This window comes from Trachinotus anak, unplaced genomic scaffold (assembly GCF_046630095.1).
Source record: "Trachinotus anak isolate AG129_WGS33_773 ecotype Australia unplaced genomic scaffold, CSIRO_AGI_Tana_v1 ptg000010l, whole genome shotgun sequence".
Classification (NCBI taxonomy): domain Eukaryota; kingdom Metazoa; phylum Chordata; class Actinopteri; order Carangiformes; family Carangidae; genus Trachinotus; species Trachinotus anak.
In genome coordinates, this window is record NW_027273861.1 from 12,359,354 (window position 1) to 12,378,521 (window position 19,168).

At 41.2% G+C, this 19,168-nt stretch overlaps 1 protein-coding gene across 1 annotated transcript; it reads left to right on the forward strand.

Moving 5' to 3' along the window:
- The first annotated feature begins 7,976 nt into the window (after positions 1–7,976).
- On the forward strand, positions 7,977–18,595 carry mutyh (mutY DNA glycosylase). The gene is made up of 26 exons (XM_071486703.1): positions 7,977–8,358; positions 8,922–8,990; positions 9,131–9,297; positions 9,408–9,604; positions 10,413–10,497; positions 10,603–10,719; positions 11,019–11,091; positions 11,285–11,414; positions 12,033–12,110; positions 12,211–12,292; positions 12,809–12,819; positions 12,941–13,055; positions 13,619–13,749; positions 14,176–14,215; positions 14,304–14,377; positions 14,485–14,526; positions 14,615–14,686; positions 14,870–14,983; positions 15,146–15,243; positions 16,060–16,204; positions 16,326–16,413; positions 16,500–16,682; positions 17,063–17,208; positions 17,305–17,454; positions 17,782–17,832; positions 17,951–18,595. Exons 1-26 carry the CDS (start codon positions 8,153–8,155, stop codon positions 18,092–18,094), a joined length of 2,808 nt encoding a protein of 935 aa, XP_071342804.1. The 5' UTR covers positions 7,977–8,152; the 3' UTR covers positions 18,095–18,595.
- The last annotated feature ends 573 nt before the right edge of the window (positions 18,596–19,168 follow it).

Below are 19,168 nucleotides of genomic sequence, written 5' to 3' on the forward strand. Positions count from 1 at the left end.
TATATGATCTGGATAAACAGGGATTATTATCTGAAACTAGTTTAAGTGGCAGGGGCATACAATTGCAGTAATTTTTTTTGCTTTGATCATGGATCATCAATTTTGTGCATGATTTTGAATATTAGTTTAGCGTAACAGTGCTCATTTCTAACAAAATACAAATCTGATAGGCTTTATCATTCAACTAAATTCAATTCAGTTTTATTTGTATAGCTACAAATCATAATATACATTATCTCAAGGTACTTTACAGGGTAAGGTGGAGACCTTACTTTGTTATAGAGAAAAACCCAACCGTTCCCACAGAGAGCAAGCACTTGGCAACAGGGGGGAGGAAAAACTCCCTTTTAAAAGAATGAAACCTCCAACAGAACCGGGCTCAGGGTGGGCGGCCGTCTGCCTCGACCAGTTGGGTTTAAGAGGAGAAAGAGGGGGCGGGGGGAGGAGAGAGGAGAAATGAGAGAGAGAGAGAGAGAGATCAGGAACAGCTGTATAGGTCATGGTGTTATCAATAATAATGACAGATAACAGTGGTAAATAATAATGATGAGTAGTGGTAGATCTGGATCCCGCTGCTCCAGAGGCAGAGATACCTGCAGAATGAGGACAGAGAGAGGGAGAGAGGAGAAGCAACGTGAGAGAAAAAAAAGTTAATTGCATTAAGTAGTCAAGAAAGAGAGAGAGAGAGAGAGAGAGAGCCCATTGCATCATGGGAACCCCCAGCAGCCTAGCTCTATAGCAGCATAACTAAGGGATGGTTCAGGACATACCTGAGCCAGCCTTAACTATAAGCTTTATCATAGAGGACAGTTTTAAGCCTGATCTTAAAGGTAGAGAGGGTGTCTGCCTCCCGAACCCACACTGGGAGCTGGTTCCACAGGAGAGGAGCCTGATAGCTGAAGGCTCTGGTCCTCGATTCTGCTCTGAGAAACTCTAGGAACCACAAGTAGACCTGCGTTTAGAGAGCGAGTTGTCCTACTGGGAAAATAGGGAGCTATAAGCTGTTTAAGATATGATGGTGCCTGACCATTAATGGCTTTGTAGTTGAGGAGGAGGATTTTAAATTCTATTCTGGATTTTACAGGGAACCAATGCAGAGAAGCTAACACAGGAGAGATGTGATCTTGTTTCCTAGTTCCTGTCAGTACTCGTGCTGCAGCATTTTGGATCAATTGGAGGCTTTTCACTGAATTTTTGGAACATCCTGACAATAAAGAATTACAGTAGTCCAGTCTTGAGGTAACAAGTGCATGAACTAGATTTTCAGCATCCTTTAGACACAGAATGGATCTGATTTTTGCAATGTTGCGCAGGTGGAAGAAAGCTGTCCTAGAGACTTGCTTTATATGTGAAGTAAAGGACAAGTCCTGGTCAAAAATGACACCAAGGTTTCTGACTGTAGCATTGGAGGCCAAGGTAATGTCATCCAGAGTCAGTATATTATCTCATATTGTATCTCTGAGGTGTTTCGGGCCAAGTACAATAACTTAAGTTTTGTCTGAATTTAAGAGTGAAAAATGACTGGTCATCCAGGTTTTTATGTCCTTAAGACACGCCTGAAGCTTGGCCACCTGGTTGGTTTCACTTGGCTTCATGGATAAGTACAGCTGGGTGTCATCAGCATAACAATGGAAATGTATCTGGTGCTTCCTAATAATATATTTACTGGAGGAAGCATATATAGAGTGAGAAGTATTGGTCCTAGCACAGAACCTTGTGGAACGCCATGACTGACTTTGTTGTGCATAGAAGAGTCATTATTAACATGAACAAACTGGAACCTATCTGACAAATATGACTTACACCAGCTTAGTGCAGTTTCTTTGATGCCAACCATATGCTCTAGTCTCTGTAATAAAATCTTATGATTGATGGTGTCAAATGCAGCACTAAGATCTAGCAGGACACGTATAGAGACAAGTCCATTGTCTGAGGCTATGAGGAGATCGTTGGTTACCTTAACCAGAGCTGTTTCTGTGCTATGATGGACTCTAAAACCTGACTGAAAATCATCAAACAAACCACTTCTGTGCAAATAATCACATAACTGGTTTGCAACGACCTTCTCAAGGATTCTGAAATAAAGGGGAGGTTGGATATAGGTCTATAATTGGCTAAAACATCTGGATCAAGAGTAGGCTTTTTAAGTAGAGGTTTAATTACTGCGACTTTAAAATCTTGCGGTACATAACCAGTTGATAAAGATAAGTTAATCAGACTTGATATAGAGGTGCTGATTAAAGGAAAAACATCCTTGTTGGAACAGGATCTAGAACACAAGTTGATGGTTTAGATGAAGAAACAGTTGAAGTGAGCTCAGAGAGATCTACAGGAGAGAAGCAGTCAAAATATAAGCCAGTTACAGTGGACTCTGAGGCTGCTGAACTGGACAGTACATCTGAGTCAGCTGTTGGGAGGAGATGGTGAATTTTCTCTCAAACAGAGATAATTGTATTTTTAAAGAAGTTCATAAATTCATTACAACTGAGGGCTAAAGGAATAGATGGTTCAACAGAGCTATGGCTGTCTGTCAGCCTGGCTACAGTACTGAACAGAAACCTGGGATTATTCTTGTTTTCTTCTATTAATGATGAATAATAGGAGGTTCTGGCTTTGCAGAGACTTTTTTATATATGCCTTTATAGGCTGTCTTTCCAAGCCTTTAGAAATTCTTCCAAGTTAGTAGAACGCTACTTCCTTTCTAGCTTCTTTGAACTTTGCTTTAAAGTTTGTGTTTCTGAGTTATACCATGGAACTAGCCTCCTCTGACTCACTATGTTCTTTCTCAGAGGGGCCACAGTATCTAGTGTTACACGCAGTGAGGCTACAATACTATCACCGAGATCATCAACTTGTGCAGATGTGAAGTTAAGAGAGCTGTCCCCGACTGTATTGATACATGGCGGAAGGCTAAATACCAATGGGATTCTTTTTTTAAATTTGCTAAAGGTATTGTCAGAGACAGATTAATAACAAATTTTTAAAACAAATTTTCCTTTCTTTTCTGTTTTAATCAGTATTAAATTTGTCAAAACTTCCCAATAATTCCCTGTCACTTAAATGGAAGAGTAGACTTTTGTAATTTGGAATAATTTGTGACCAATAATTTGAGTCCACTCAAGTCAGCTGGCAATCACTTGGCAAACACAAATAGACAATCATTCACACACAGGAAATTTAAAGTTGTCAGTTATTTTATTTATTTATTCATTTGTTTTTGAACTGTGGGAGAAAACCGGAGCACCCGGAGTAAACCCACGCAGACATAGGGAGAACATATGAACTCTACACAGATGGGCATATTCAGATGTAGAGCTGTCTTACTGTGTATGGTGACAGTGCTAACCATTGCAATGATGTGCTCACCATGATATACACTGGAGTCCAAAAGTCTGAGACCACTTTGTGATCTGGACTTTTGGACCCCAGTGTATCTTAAATCAAGTGTGGTGCATCTTTAGTCAATAACATCTACACTGCAGCAACTTATTTTCTTGAACAGCTGTGAGAAGAATCGACGAATCCTCTTCAAATACTTCTTCCGGGTTTTGACTTCTACAAATCCTGTAGTTCCTTCATCAGTGCTGGTGTTTTCCACATTAGACTCATGACCAACAGAGGCAGGTGAAGTTGCCTCATTTATGCCAGGTGGTTTTTTAACAGTCTCAGTGATGGCGTCATCTAAGACAACTTCTCCTGGTGGTCTGCTACAATTGTCAACAGTGGTTCTGTCAGCCATAGTTGATGTTCCAAAATTTGAACAAGTGTTGCTGACTTCATCTAGGCCATCTTTGTGTGGTGATTCATCATCAGTGCAAGCAACAGTTTCTTCATCAGCTGAAAGTGGGTCATCCAAGCTAGTAACGGATGCTAAATTCCAATCTGAAACTTTGCTGAATGTTTTAAAGCGCTTGCATTCAACTGATGATTTCTCCAGCTGGCATTCATTTATTGATGAATTGGCTGATGACATTAAAGGGTTTGGGTTAGCGTCATTCGGCAAGTGTTTCATGGAAATAAAATGGTGCTCTAGTGCTTCACTGGAGGTGACTCTTTTTTCAGGATCTACATGCAGCATCCATTTGAGGAGGTTTAAAAAGGCCTGTGTGTCCTCATACTCAGCTGTACCCTTCACGTCAGGGCGAGTCTTTGCCAGGTCATTGAAACTTGCAAACTTTTCAAAAACACCCATGCACTCATTGGTCCAGGGGCTTTCATTCTTGCAGCACGTGAGGTTGCACTTTGGTTTCAGCTTCCATGAAGGACCAGGGGAGTCTAGGTCTTTGCTGAAGAGGTCTTTGGTATAAATTCCAGAATTCAGCATTTGATCATCAGGCTGACCCTGCATCTGCATGATGACTCTGATTACTTCACGTTCGCAGAGTAATGGATAAGGGTCCTGGCGAAAGTACACAAAGGCCAGAACACAGCCAAGACCCCACATGTCTACAGCCTCATTCAATGGAAGGCCCAGGATAACTTCAGGCGCCCTGTAGCCAATGGCCTGCATCACGGTGCCAGTTCGCATTTTGGAGACTGGAACAGCCAAACCGAAATCAATCAGTTTCACCTTGAAAGGCTGCAGGTGATGATTGACCAACATTATGTTGTCTGGCTTGATGTCTGCATGTGCCAGACCTATGCTCTTGAGGGCATTCAGAGCCACCAGCATCTGTTCTGTGATCAGTCTAATCTCAGACAGATGCAGTGGCTTGAAAGTCATCTTCTCTATGAAATGTTCGATACTTACGTCCAGCATTTCAAAAGCCAAACAAACATGTCCTTTGTGCTCAAAATGCTCAATAAACCTGACCAAGTTGTTCTTGTCTTGGTCAAGTTTGTTGACTTTTTTAAGCATGGCCACCTCTCTTTTACCAGCCCAGGCCTCGTCTTTCCTCACAATCTTCACGGCCATCTTCTCCTTATTGTCTAATCTTATGCACTGGGCCACTTGTCCAAATGCCCCCTTCCCCAGGAGCTTCTGTATGAGGTACCTACTTAATTTACCGGACAGAACATCATATCTTTCTATCTGGAGATGTCTGTTGTCAAAATTATGACTTACAGTGGGAGGTGAAGTTGTCTGAGTAATGCCAGGTAGTTTCGTAGCAGTCTCAGCAGTGGTGGTGTTATCTAAGCCAGCTGTGGGTTGTGGGTCATCATTGGTGCAAGCAACAGTTCCTTCATCAGCTGAAAGTGGATCATTTAGGTTAGTAATGGATGCTCCATTCCAACTTGAAACTTTGGTGAATGTTTTAAAGCGCTTGCATTCAACTGATGATTCTGCCAGTTTGTATTCTTTTACCGTCAAATAGGCTGATGACATATAATGGTTGGGGTTAGCATCAGTAGGAAAGTGTTTCATGGTAATGAAACGGTGCTCCAGTGCTTCACTGGGAGTGATTCTTTTTTCAGGATCTACATGTAGCATCCATCTGAGGAGCTTTAAAAATGCCTGTGTGTCTTCATACTTGGTGGTATCTTTCACCCCAGAGCGAGTCTTTGCCATGTCATCAAAACTGGTAAACTTGTCAAAAGCACCCCTATGCCAATTGGTCATGGAGCCTTCATTTTTGCAGCAGGGGAACATGCACTCCGTTTTCAGCTTCCACGAAGGACTTTGGGAGTTCTGGTCTTTGCTGAAAAAGTCTCTGGTATAAAGTCCAGAATTCAGCATATGGTCATCAGGCTGACCCTGCATCTGCACGATTACTCTCATTTCCTCATGTTTACAGAGTAATGAATATGGGTCCTGGCCAAGGTATATAAAGGCTAAAATGCAGCCAAGACTCCACATGTCCACAGCCTCATTCAGTGGAAGGCCCAGGATAACTTCAGGGGCCCTGTAGCCAGTGATTTGGATCAGGGTGCCAGGGCGTACTTTGGAGATCGGAACAGCCATACCAAAATCAACTAGTTTCACCTTAAAAGGCTGCAGACGATGATTAACCAGCATTATATTGTTTGGTTTGATGTCTGCATGTGCCAGACCTATGCTTTTGAGTGCCTTCAGAGCCACCAGCATCTGTTGTGCGATTACTTGAATCTCAGACAGATGCAGTGGCTTTACAGTAATCTTCTCTATGAAATCTTCCATAGTTATGTCCAGCATTTCAAATGCCAGACAAACATGCCCTTTGTGCTCAAAATGATCAGTAAACCTGACCAAGTTGTTCTTTTCTTGGTCAAGCTTCTTGAGTCTATTAAGTACAGCCACCTCTCTTTTACCAGCCAAGGCCTGATCTTTCCTCATAATTTTCATGGCCATCTTCTCCTTGGTGTCAAATCTTATGCACTGAACCACTTGTCCAAATGACCCTTTCCCTAGGAGTTTCTGTATAAGGTAATCACTGAGTTTACCAGACAGAACATCATATTTTTCTATGTGGAGTTGTCTGTTCCTAAGACTAACAGAGGCAGGTGAAGTTGCCTCATTCCTGCAAGGTGGTTTCTTATCAGTTTCAGCAGCTGTTTCTACACCAGCTGTAAATCTGTGGAGATTAGCATCCATCTGGAAATGTCTGTTTTCTCTGTTAGCAGGTGCTAGAAGTTAAATGTATTGCGCTGTTAAGCAGACTTGATTGATTTACAAATCAAATCAATTTGTAATACATTTGATTTACAAATCAAATCTATTACCCCACATTCTGTGAGGCTCCTGATGACATCATGAGTAGAAGTCTTTGAAGTTGTGATGTCACAGACTGTGGCTGTGACATCAAAGACAGTCTATTATTATTATTATTCTGTGGGGTTCCTGGTGACATCATCAGTAATCATAGAACTCTTTGAGGTTGTGATGTCACAGCCAGAACTGAGTCACATGATGTGTGTTCATTGAAAGTTTGTGGAGGCCACATGCTCTTTTGTTCCATAGACAAAAGAAGGCCATTGTGAACACCATCCCCCACAATTCCTCACTTTTCACACCTGTGGATGACCTCCCCAAGAGACCCTTCTCACCATCATTGTGTGACATGTGACCCAAGGTGACACCAGACAACAAAACCAGCCGTGCCCCTTTATCCCCCTCTTCTCCTGGAGTATTCCTTTTTTGTGCTACTTTATACTTCTTCTCCACTACATTACATGCATAGCCCTCTAACAATGTGCTCAGCTGGCCCCTGCCCTTAGTTGCTGAGCTTAAAAAGGAGCAGATATGCAGGTGTAACTGCATTATTTAGTGCTTAAAGGCTATCTCCTGATTGGGTGGTGAGTGAAGCAATCTCTTAGGGTCCCACCATGGAGCCTCAATGGGGTAAACCAACCAACCTATTCACAGGCCTAGAGTTACATCCAGATAACTACTATTTTCAGGTCTTGAGGTCGCTTTTACCTGACAAAGGTGTTTATGTGTTGACTGTAGTCAGAAGTGACATCGATGCCTTGGCTGTTTGAGTCTGGATGTTGTGTTTTGAGATTTAAGTTCGGAGTCACATGCTGTCTGGGAGATTATTGTTGTTGTAAATCTTGTTGTTGTTGTTGTTGTTATGTTGTTAATAATAAAAGATAAAAATAACACTTGAAAATTACTTACTTATTGATCCCTATAGGGAAATTCAAATTGTACAGTAGCTTATTCATGTATGCAGTTAAGATTTTAGTCTGTCATCATCCACTGCCTTTGTCTGAATTGTTAAAAAGCCTGGTGGCAGTGGGAACAGAGGATTTCCCGATGAAACAGCTTATATAGATATATTTAAAGACATATTTTTTATTAAGTTTAACATAATAATAACACATAGGCCTACTATATGCACAAATAGCCAAATAGGTAGCCTACTGTATGATCCAGAACTAAGCAGAATTAACTTCAGAGTGCACTGAAATTTGAATCACGATTTGGAGAACTACTTAATTCTGTAAATACTTTTTTGTGTAAAGAAAGGTACCAGAAGGTTAGATAATCACACAGACTTCAGAAAGGGACCGACAGAGGTGTCGCCATTGCTCCCACACAGGGCGGGGCTTGTACGGCGTTGCTAAGCAACCCTGTAAACTAAGTGAAGGAGGGAGATGAGTGACTAAAACCAGCGAAAAATGACATTTAACAAATAATTTATAGAGCAGCTGCAGTTCTGTCCGGCTCTGGCTCTTCCTCGTAACATTAACTTCAGTTCGCCAGAGTTAAAGCAGGAGCAGGACAACAACAATGTCCACACAAGGGGATCCAGCGAACATCGGCAAAGTCCTCAGCTTCCTCCGGGAATGGGACCGTGGCGACCGGACCGTCCGCAGCCGCATGTTGAGCACCTTTCTGGGTCAAAACACAGGGAAGAGCTTTTACGAGCTGGACCGTGAGTTGGCGCAGTTGTCCAGTCTCTTTCTGGCTCGACTCACCACCTGGATGAGACTCACGTATCCTTTCCTCATCTGTGTAGCCTGTTACGGCGGCCCGCTGTGGACGCGTTCAGTGTGGTTCAAAACCGAAAGGTCTCCAGCTTATTAACAGTGTAACACGTTCATTTAAGAAGAGGTTGGTCCACAGAACTTTATAATATTAGGCAAGCTAAATAAATTGGTAAATACTATAAACATTTCGATGTGGTATTGTATATGTATGACTAAAATAATGATTGCCTATATATAATATCAATTCATATTATTTACACATTTTTAATATAGAAAATTAAGTCTTTTGTAATGTATTTTTTCTGTATGCTGTATTATATATTAGACTGTATTGACCATTATATACAGTGTTCTATATCTATATGCCCTTTGACAAAATAAAAGGGCCAAAAGTGAAAGGATCCATAGGGGACAAGGGCTTAATAGGATGGGGAGCTGGATGAGTGCGAGGCTAAATAAAATTCCTGAAATTGGACAAAATACAAAAAGAGAATAGTTAGACCTACTCTCAGTTGCTCCTCTGCACTGACTATAATCAACTGAGACACCGTCCTTCACTGAATTTTCAGATACATGTTTGGGACATTCCTGGGACTCCAGTTAAGAGCAATCAGCATTTTCCTGTCTGCATCAGGCCAGTGAGTGAGATAAAATACTGCATCATAAAATATAAAATATTGTTTCTGTGAGCCAGTGGGCATTTTTGTGAGCGAGCTGCATTTCTGACATCCTCAGTGATGGATGCCTTTGTTTGCTTTGGTTTGTTTTGTTTTTTCAGTGATCAATACCTGATGGAATTCCTGGAGGATGGAGGCGCTCTCACTCTCCTGGACATCTTGAACTACACTCAGAGCAAAGAGGAGGACAAGGCAGAAGCCCTGCATCTTCTACTCACTGTCTCCAATGCTGGTCGCAAGTACAAAGAGATTATCTGTGAAAGCCGTGGTAAATTTCATTGTTCGTTCGGGTATCTTTGATTTACTGTTTGAATCAATATAATTTGTGCAGCACGATAGGAGCCATTATATCAGCTTTGACCTTTCTATTTTTTGCAGGTGTCAAAGTTATAGCAGAATGCCTGGCCGAGTCAGACATAGAGGAAACCCAAGAGACAGCTTGGGCCCTGCTGGAGTCCCTGTGCCAAGGAAATCCAAAATACCAAAATCAAATCTACAGAAGCCTCATCACCCTCATGGCGTGTAACTCTCCTAAAGCCCAGCAGCTGGTCCTGCACACCTTACGCACTATTCAGGTAGAGCTAGAGGTGGAGAGTGCTTATGAAGTCATTTATTAATTCACTGAGCATGTATGTCCACTCATTCTTGCTTTTCCACATAGTGTCTGTCTGTCTGGGTGTCTGTGGGCAGGCTTTGTCAACGCAATAGCATCACAACTGTACAAAAACTTTACAGGTGTGTAGTTGAGATCAAATTCAAGACAGAGTCACTTCTCCAGTAGTTCCTGCTACAGTAGGTGACCACATTTTGTCATGATGACACACACATAGACACAGAGAAGGTGAAAACAATACCAGTCCTGCTGTTGTGACTGGTAATGATGTCGTAATGACCACTAAGTAGGCCCCACTCGTGGGTCGGAACGTCAACATTTTGATGTGTGTTGCGGCTGGTGAGATCCCACTGCAATATGGTCTCTCGTTGTACCTACTGTCTTATAGTGGTCGAGAATGATTGAAACTGGTGCCATAGCGGTGACAAAATCTGTCTACAGATGTATTAACACCGACCTAAGTACTCTGTGGCAGTTCCCCCTTCAGTAGGTGTCTCCAGGACCACAGTTTGCCATGATGACACACATATAGAGACTCACAGACATGAATACACACTGGGTAAAAAAAACACAAGACCAGCCATGCTGTAGTGGCTGGCAAAAATGTATTAATAACTATTGAGTACTCATAGGTCGGAATATCAGCATGTTGATGAGCATCATGGTTGGAGTAATCCCATCACAAGATGTTCTCTAGTTATTTGTAATGGTAACCTGGCAATATATAATACAATTTAAAAAGAAATGCACTAAGTTATTCTCTCCCGCAGTCCAAAACAAAGACGGCCCATCACAGCATTGTAGAACCTCTGCTCAATATGCTCAGATCCCTGCACCTGGAGGTCCAGGATGAAGGTAAGCAGGGAAGACATTTCAAACTGCATGGTGGCTTTTGCTGTGGCTTCACTGTTCACTGTACCTCATCTAACACTCTTCTCTCATTGTGTATCTTTCTGGCAGCCATTAATCTCATCTTAGACCTTAAGTGTTATGATGTGAAACCATTGCTGCTCAGTGGCTTGGTGGCTCTGCTGAGGCCTACTAAAGAAGAAGTAAAGCCGCACCAGATCACAGAAGGTGACACTCTGGTCTGGATGTTTGGTTTTTAGATTTTTTAAGAGTAGCAAGTTAAAGTAAATTGTCTTTCCAAAGACAATGATACAGTGACCCCTTTAGATTAATCAGTAATAGGTAATGAATTTCCACTAGAAAAATGAGACCACCCCATATTAATGGTGTCTTGCTTAATTTTTTCTCGACTTCTGAAACTGAAAGCACCAAACTCATTTATTGAAGTCCTATTATTTTGTTGGAGACATAATTTGTAATGATAACAAGGTCATCTCATGTTTTGCTGATACATACAATCCCATCAGAGAGTGAGATGATCAAGATGACTGGATCTCTCCCTGTGTTTGTGCAACAAGCTGCTGCAGCTAAAGCTATACGGTATGATCATATTTAAATTGTCGGTAAACATTATGTTTATTTTGTCAAGGGACACATAAAAAAATCTTATAACAGTGAATTCCACTATATTATTATACTTCATTATTTGAATTACTTTCATTACCTCAGTGTAATATTTTTAGTTATTGTCATACAGTAATGATATAGTTTCATGGAGTTGAATGTGTTAAAGGTTGCTTGCTGAAGAAGATCATGAGCTTTCTCGTGAGCTTCTCTCTCTTGGAGTGATCCAGTATCTCCTCTATGCTATGGGCAACAGAGAACACACTGATGCACAAATACAAGCCAGCCTGGCCTTGGAGGTACATGCATATTTTCTTACACATGCAGTTTGCGCGTGCACATATACACACACACACACACACACACACACACATATGCACACGCACGTTTGCTTTCCAAAGACTGTACTATGCACTATGATTATTTCCACATAGCCTGTGTTGTGATTTTCTGCTACACTTCAAAAGCCACTGAGGCTGTTATTGTGAAATTTAGTAATGATTACCGCTTCCAATGAAATGCCAAGTTTGTAGAGCGGCAAACAATCTGATTTATTATACAGTTAAATACAGCTTATTACTTGCAGTTATTCATACATACCAGTATATTAAAATATCAAACCATTCTAAAACAGTGGAACTAATAACTTTATTAGCCTTCTGAATTGTATTTAAAAAATCAAAATTGCAGATAAAAACAAACATCAAGTTTTCAAGAAATTCCCAGGCTTTTTGAGGGCCCTCCCTATGTTGGGTCTCCTCAAATCTGGTTCCACCATTCCCCTCACTACTACACCCATGGTCACTGTTTCTAACGTGGTGTTGTATCATTCAAATGCAAACCTACACACACACATTCACATATATTCATATGCTTGCACATACTAACACTGAATGTCTGCTGTCATCTCTGCCTAGCACTTTGTCCGCTCATTCCCAGTTGTAGAGGAACATGTGCAGAGAGTCATGGGCAGTACACTGTTTGCAGCTTTTATGGTAAGCCTACAACCAACTACATGCTATAATAGATAGCAAAGGTCGGTGTGAAAGTTGCCAGAATGAAGCACTAACAAATCCAGTCACCCTGTTTCCACAGCACAAAGCTGGGAGTTTGTACATGAACCTGGATGAAACACAGGCAGAAATCCTGATAACTAACAAAGTGAACATATCTGGAGGTAATGATTGCACAGAGTTTATCTGAAAGCTGTTCAAAATTTCTTTGTGGGAATAATTTTTTTTCTCGTCAATATTTACTTTCCAGTTTTGGATGGAGAAAACTCTGAAGGCTGACAAGAGGAACACTTAAATGATTTTAATGATGAGGATGAATGAAATTTTGTGTACATTGTGTGTTTGTATGGTAATAGACAGTTTAAATATTAACCTTTGCTGCCTACCCTTTTCATTTGTGAAAGCATGAAAAAAGTTATGAATGTTGAATCTTTACATACATTGTTTTATTATCTTTGCACCATTTGAATAAAGTTTTACACTGAACTGTTTTTAGTTTGCTTAAAACGTCATGTGCTTTTGATGTATCATATGGAGATTTTAGTATTTTTGTTATTTTGAATATGCACTAGTGAAATAAATGCATCTGATCCCGGATAATGATAGTAATAGTAATAATAAATATGAAATACCACACAGGAAGCCATTACGTAACTTTAATTCTGACCCTCCTACCGGAGATTACGTTCTAGTACGTCATCAGCTTCCTTGCAGCGGATTGGACGAGCAGCGACCGGTCCCGTCCTGATCGTGGCGGGAGTCGAAATGAAGCAGTGAGGTAAACAAGAAATGAAACAAGTCTCTTCACATAGTGTCTGGTCATGAGCAAGTTACGTTCAGCGATGCATAAAGGCAAAAGAGCCGCACAGGGAATTGTAGAAAGTGCCAAGCCGAAGCGCAAGAGGTCAAAGACAGCAGTGAAAGAAGGTACAGTTTCCATGTTGATGTTACTTAACGTGTTGCGTAAAAGACTGAGCCTCTGGGGCCCGAGTTAGTCCACATGAAAGTGAACCAGCACATTGTTTGACTGTTGGTGTGTGTCTGCAAACTTGCATGAGTCGCTTGGTAGTGAATTCTGCAGAGCCAAACCTTTACCCTGTGGTTTCATGTATTTTATTAAGTTTAACTTTTTTTTTTTTTTTTACAGAGTCTAAACTCTGACTGTATATGCCAACTTATTTCAAATAAAGCTTCACTTTAATAATCAATTGGTTGTAGTGTAGTGTAAATATTTTTTATTTTGTAAGACCATGTGGGCTGGGCATATTTATATTCATGATATAATAACAACATTTCCATTCATTCATTCATTCATGACACAGGTCGTTACAGTTCCTGTAATGTTTCTTTGTTACCTCATTAAAATCACCTCATTAAAATCACATGTTCTGTTAGTACACTTTTCCCCCTCAGCAAATAAGATTTGAACCATCCTGGAGTAATTGCCTTGCAAAAGGTTTTGAATGAGAACAGTATTTCTGGTCTTTCAGAGGAAACTACGCAGGCTGCCTCGTCGTCCTCGTACCACACTTTCCCTGATCCTGCTGATGTTGTGCAGCTGCGCTCTCAGCTCCTGAACTGGTACGACAAGGAGAAGAGAGAGCTGCCATGGAGGACTCTGGTAAAAAGAAACATTTGCCTCACTGATTTTGTGAGAGACCAACACATCAGAATCACAATAATTTTAATTACATATGATCATGAAAGTATAGACGGTGTTTTAGTGTGGTTCAGGGACTGAAGCATACATGAGACCTGCTTCCATCCCTGAGATTAAAGTCACACCTGGTAGATTTCACTAATTCTGTCTGAGGCAGTCACTCATTTGGTGATCAGCACAAATTCTGACTTCAATGTATCATTCAATGATTACTGAATGATAAAATGCTTCTTCATCATTTGAAATAGTTTACTATGACGCCATAATACTGCAAAGATTTGAACCGATCTTCCTCATATTAAGTTGTATTGCCCAGGCTTAAAGGCAGTGTATAACCAATTACTTACAATTCCCATGAATATAACTGACTGGCTCACTGTATTTCAGGCTATGACAGAACCGGACCTCAACATCAGGACATATGCAGGTACGAAAATGTTGTCTTGACAGATATCGATACGTTGAACTGCTGCTGACACCACTTACAGGACAGTTTTCTCTTTCCTTTCTCTCAGTGTGGGTTTCAGAAATCATGCTGCAGCAGACTCAGGTTGCCACAGTAAAAGACTACTACAACAGATGGATGAAGGTAGGTGCCTTTGACAAATTAAGTACTTTGGTTTCCTTGTGACTTATTAAATCTTGTGAATATACAGCCTTGTGTGTAATCTGGACTCTCCCTTCATTATGTTCCAGCGGTGGCCCACAGTGCAGGACCTTGCCTCTGCTACACTTGAGGTGATTATTAAAAGCAGCTATGGAAACTATGGTGATTTAAAAATGTTATTGTTTTCAATTTGAATTAATAGACTTTATTTATTTGTAGGAGGTGAACCAGATGTGGGCGGGTCTTGGGTACTATTCCAGAGGAAAAAGACTGCATGAAGGAGCTCAGAAGGTCTGTGATGCACTTTGTAACATTTGTTTTGTGCCATTTTTCTCCATTGTACCAGCAGCTTTATTTAAACCTGAGCAAACATTTATGAAGTCATTCCCCTCTTAAAATGTTTAGTAATCGATATGATTGTATTTTCCCCAGTTAGGGGGGTTGTGTGTTCATTGTATGACTGTTTTCTTTTAGGTCACAACAGAGTTGAAGGGACAGATGCCTCAGACGGTCGACAGCCTGCTGAAACAGTTACCTGGTGTGGGACGCTACACTGCTGCTGCTATAGGCTCTATTGCGCTGGGACAGGTTGGTCATCAGACACACACACACACACCCACACACACTCCTTTAGACATCCTCACCAGAGCTGTCCGTGCTTCTAGGAGCCAGAGTAAACTCTGAGTGCACATGTGACAACTGCTGTGCCTGCACATATCACTGATGACTAAGATCACGCCTGTTGCCTAGGTTACTGGAGCTGTGGATGGCAATGTGATCCGGGTGCTGTGTCGCCTTAGGGCCATCGGAGCTGACAGCACAAGTCCTGCAGTAACAGAGGCGCTTTGGTGAGTTTAAACTCCAAACTAATATCCTCAGCGAACCTGAATTTTGACTTTGATACCAGTTCTTACTCTGACATCTATGAATGCGACTGCGATGTTCGTTTTTTCTTTGGGGGGTTGATGACTCTGTCATAAACAAACTTTCACCAGTGGTGCTCTGTTCATAATCAGCTTCTCAAGGGCCACTTAGTTTTACTCTGAACATCATGATTCCTGCATGTTCACCATTGTCTCAGATGAGTCCAAACAACTGTCTTTTGAGCTGAGGTTGTATTTACTCGAAGGAAACCCTATTTTAAAAACTGATGAATATTCAGTCAAAATATAAAACACCCTTTTATATGATCACAGAGTTTAAAAAGAAATTATGTACTGAAGTCAGTTTATGTAAATGGTATTGAAGTAGTTTTGAAGTTTCAGTTAATACATTTTCACTTTGTGGTTTGCACTGTCACCTCACAGCAAGAAGGTTCTGGGTTCAAACCAGGGATCCTTTCTTTGTGGAGTTTGCATGTTCTCCCCGTGTCTGTGTGGGTTCCCTCCTGGTACTCCGACTTCCTCCCGCAGTCCAAAGACATGCACATTAGGTTAATTAGTGTCTCTAAAGTGCCTGTAGGTGTGAATGTGAGCATGAATGGTTTGCCCAGTGTCAGCAGGGATTGGCTCCAGCCCTCCCGTGACCCGGTATGGATAAGCGGTATAGATACTGGATGGATGGGCATCTTCAAATAAGGATGTTATCTTTTTGAGGGATTGACTGCTGAAGTAAATATGCTGTGATTGTAGCTTTGAATGTTTTTTCTTTCTGTTGTATTTCAGGGGTCTAGCCAATATGCTGGTGGACCCAGAGAGACCTGGGGACTTTAATCAGGCCATGATGGAGCTGGGAGCACGAGTCTGCACCCCTAAAGGACCAGTGTGCAGCCAGTGTCCTGTACAGTCTCACTGCCACTCTTATCACAAGGTTAAGACTTTCTCAAGTGCTAACCACCACTAATAAGAAGTTGATATGGTTTGTGCTGACAGAGATCATTCATGTCTGGGATCATAGTAAGGTCTGGCTGTTACACTGTCTGAATGTGCAGGTTCATGTCAAACAAGAGCAAAGCTCCAAGAAGCTTCTGTGGAAGCTGGAGAGAAAGACGTCAGCTCTGCCTGATATAGAAGACTGTGGTAAGCGTTCTCCCTCCTCTTCTCTCCTTCAGACCTTCATGTTGTCATGTTATTAAATCACTTTTGACTGTTCTCCTCTCCCTCAGTGAACAGTGGGACATGCCCGCTGTGTCCCTCTGAGCCCTGGGACGATGAGTTGGGTGTTCAGAACTTCCCCAGAAAGCCGGCAAAGAAGCCACCCCGAGTGGAGCGAACTCTGACCTTTGTGGTGATCAGACCTGGGGAGGAGGGAGAGGACGAGTACCTGCTCACACAGAGACCAAACAAAGGTCAGCGGCAGCAGCGTCTCCCACAGCTGAACAAATTCCTAACTGCTGAACAAAAATTGAGAGTCCAGTTCGACTTCTCAGTTAATCTGCAACTTAATTTCCCTCAGTGTTCACTTTACCAGGGATTTTTAGCCTCATGCTGGTGACAGCCAGGGCCGGAGGTGAAGTGGCGACTTTTCCAAATGGTCAAAATTCAACTTCTCTGCGACATCATAAATAGCGAAATACAAAAATGTGACTGAAAGTACAAAATAAATTTTAATTTAAAATGAAACCTTTTGATAATGCAAATGAATTAAAAATAAAACCTCAGTTACATTAAATAAACAATTCAAAACAAGTGTGTGTGTCTGTCTGTCTGTCTGTGTTTGTATGGCCAGGTTTGTTGGCTGGCTTGTGGGAGTTCCCGTGTCTCCTGCTGGAGGAGGAGAACTCTGAGATGAAGCAGAGGAGGACGCTGTGTGCTGAGATCAGCAGGATACTGGGAGCTCATCTGACTGAGAGGCTCTGCCAGTACGTCGGAGAGGTAAGCAGTGGTGCCATGCTTTTCTGCTTTACCATGCAAATAAGTTCTGTTCTGTAGACGTGTGACAATCCTCCGACGGATCACCGCTGTTTGCAGGTGGTTCACATCTTCTCCCACATCCACCAGACATATGTGGTTCACAGTGTGCGTTTGAAGGACGGTGACACACAAACACAGACTGAAAATGCACAGTGGCTCAGCAGATCTGCTCTGCAGGAGGCTGCTGTGTCCACAGGAGTGAAAAAGGTTTGTGTTTTGTTTACACAGCTTGTGTGTGTGTATTGAATCCCTGCTGTGTAATTGAGGTTAGCAGTACCTGCAGCACTAGAAGTGAACTTGATTTATCACAAACAGAAAACATGGTTTGGCAACATCAAATCTCCCTGATATCCTGTTGCTGTTTGAAATTAAAAAGACATCATCTGGTTATTGTCATTATCAAATTCAGCTCCAGAGAAAGTGATATGCAGTTGCAACAAGTTGTTGAGTTGGTTTCAGACAGATTTGAAAGAAAGCAGGAAGGAGTGAGTGTCCACACGTGTTCATGGGATCAACATGTCAACTCTCCTGCAGATTGTGAAGCTTTGTGACTCTGTGGACAGTCAAAAAGGACAAACCTCTAAGGTAAGTACTTCTGTGTATTTATGCATTTGTAACCCTTTACAAAAATACACCTTATTCTTTAATGCCATGCTAATAACAGATATCACATATGCCACTTGTTTCTGCTTGTCTCTTTTAGGATGGAAAGAAGCAAAAGATCACTGGTGTGAAAAATGACAAGAAATCACAGACCTCAAAAAAACCCAAACTGGGTGCAGCTAACAGTGGAGGCAGACAACTCTCCCTCAGCTCCTTCTTTAAGGCAGTGAAAGAAGAATCTTGATGGAGGTGTGTGTGTGTGTGTGTGTGTGTGTGTGTGTGTGTGTGTGTGTGTGTGTGTGTGTGTGTGTGTGTGTGTGTGTGTGTGTGAGCCTGCATGGTGCCTTTCCATGCATATGAGCTCTACTGTGTTATTTTGGTGCCATGGACCCATCACTGCGAACTACATACAAAATGCCATCAAATTATTTTAGAAAAATCTGTTTTTTAAAAAGTTTTTTAAAGTTTTTTTGTTATGAAATGACACTAAAACAAAAAACTATATATTACTCATTTGATATTCCTGTAGAAACATGTAGTGCATCAGCAGTGTACGTTGTTTATTGACCTCATTGCAGATAATGTTTTTTTTATCATTTTATTATAACTATGTGGACTTTTGCTGTTTCATCTGTACGACATCCTAAAATTTCCAGCATCATTGTATGTCACCTGACTGACTACACAAGCAGTCTGTAAGACCACATTACAATGTTTGTACTACCACAATAAAATTGTAATTTTAGAGGGGAGAAGAGTGTAATTTTGGAGAATGGAGTCCGGTTCAGATGCAGACTCAAGACAGACACCAGGCTTAGTCAGTTTCCAATCGAGAGATTTATTATCTACATTTTAATTTTTTTGTATTAAAATATTTGTATTAATAATGCTCTTATGTATTTTGTATTTGCCAAGATTTTTTTGTGTGATATGTCGGTATGTCATTAGCTTTGAGAGGTTATTATAACAAGAAAGTTAGAAAGTTAAAGTTGTATTGTAGCCTAAAATCAGATAAACTGACAGTGACTTCTTTTACCCACTCTTTATTTTACTAAGAGAGGAAAGATTGGTTGGACTCTCAGATCTGAGAAGCTGGAACCATGAAATATTTGATATTTTGACTTAAGTGATAATCAAAATAATTCTTGATTAATGTCTTTCTACCTGTGAGTGCTGTTGGATAGTTTAATTTAAAACAAAACATCATACTTTTGAAGTAACTAGTAACTAAATCTACTGGACAGTATTTATCTTGATAAAATGTAATGGAGCAGAAATACAAAGAACAGGGGGGGGGGAGACAGCGCCCCCTGCTGTG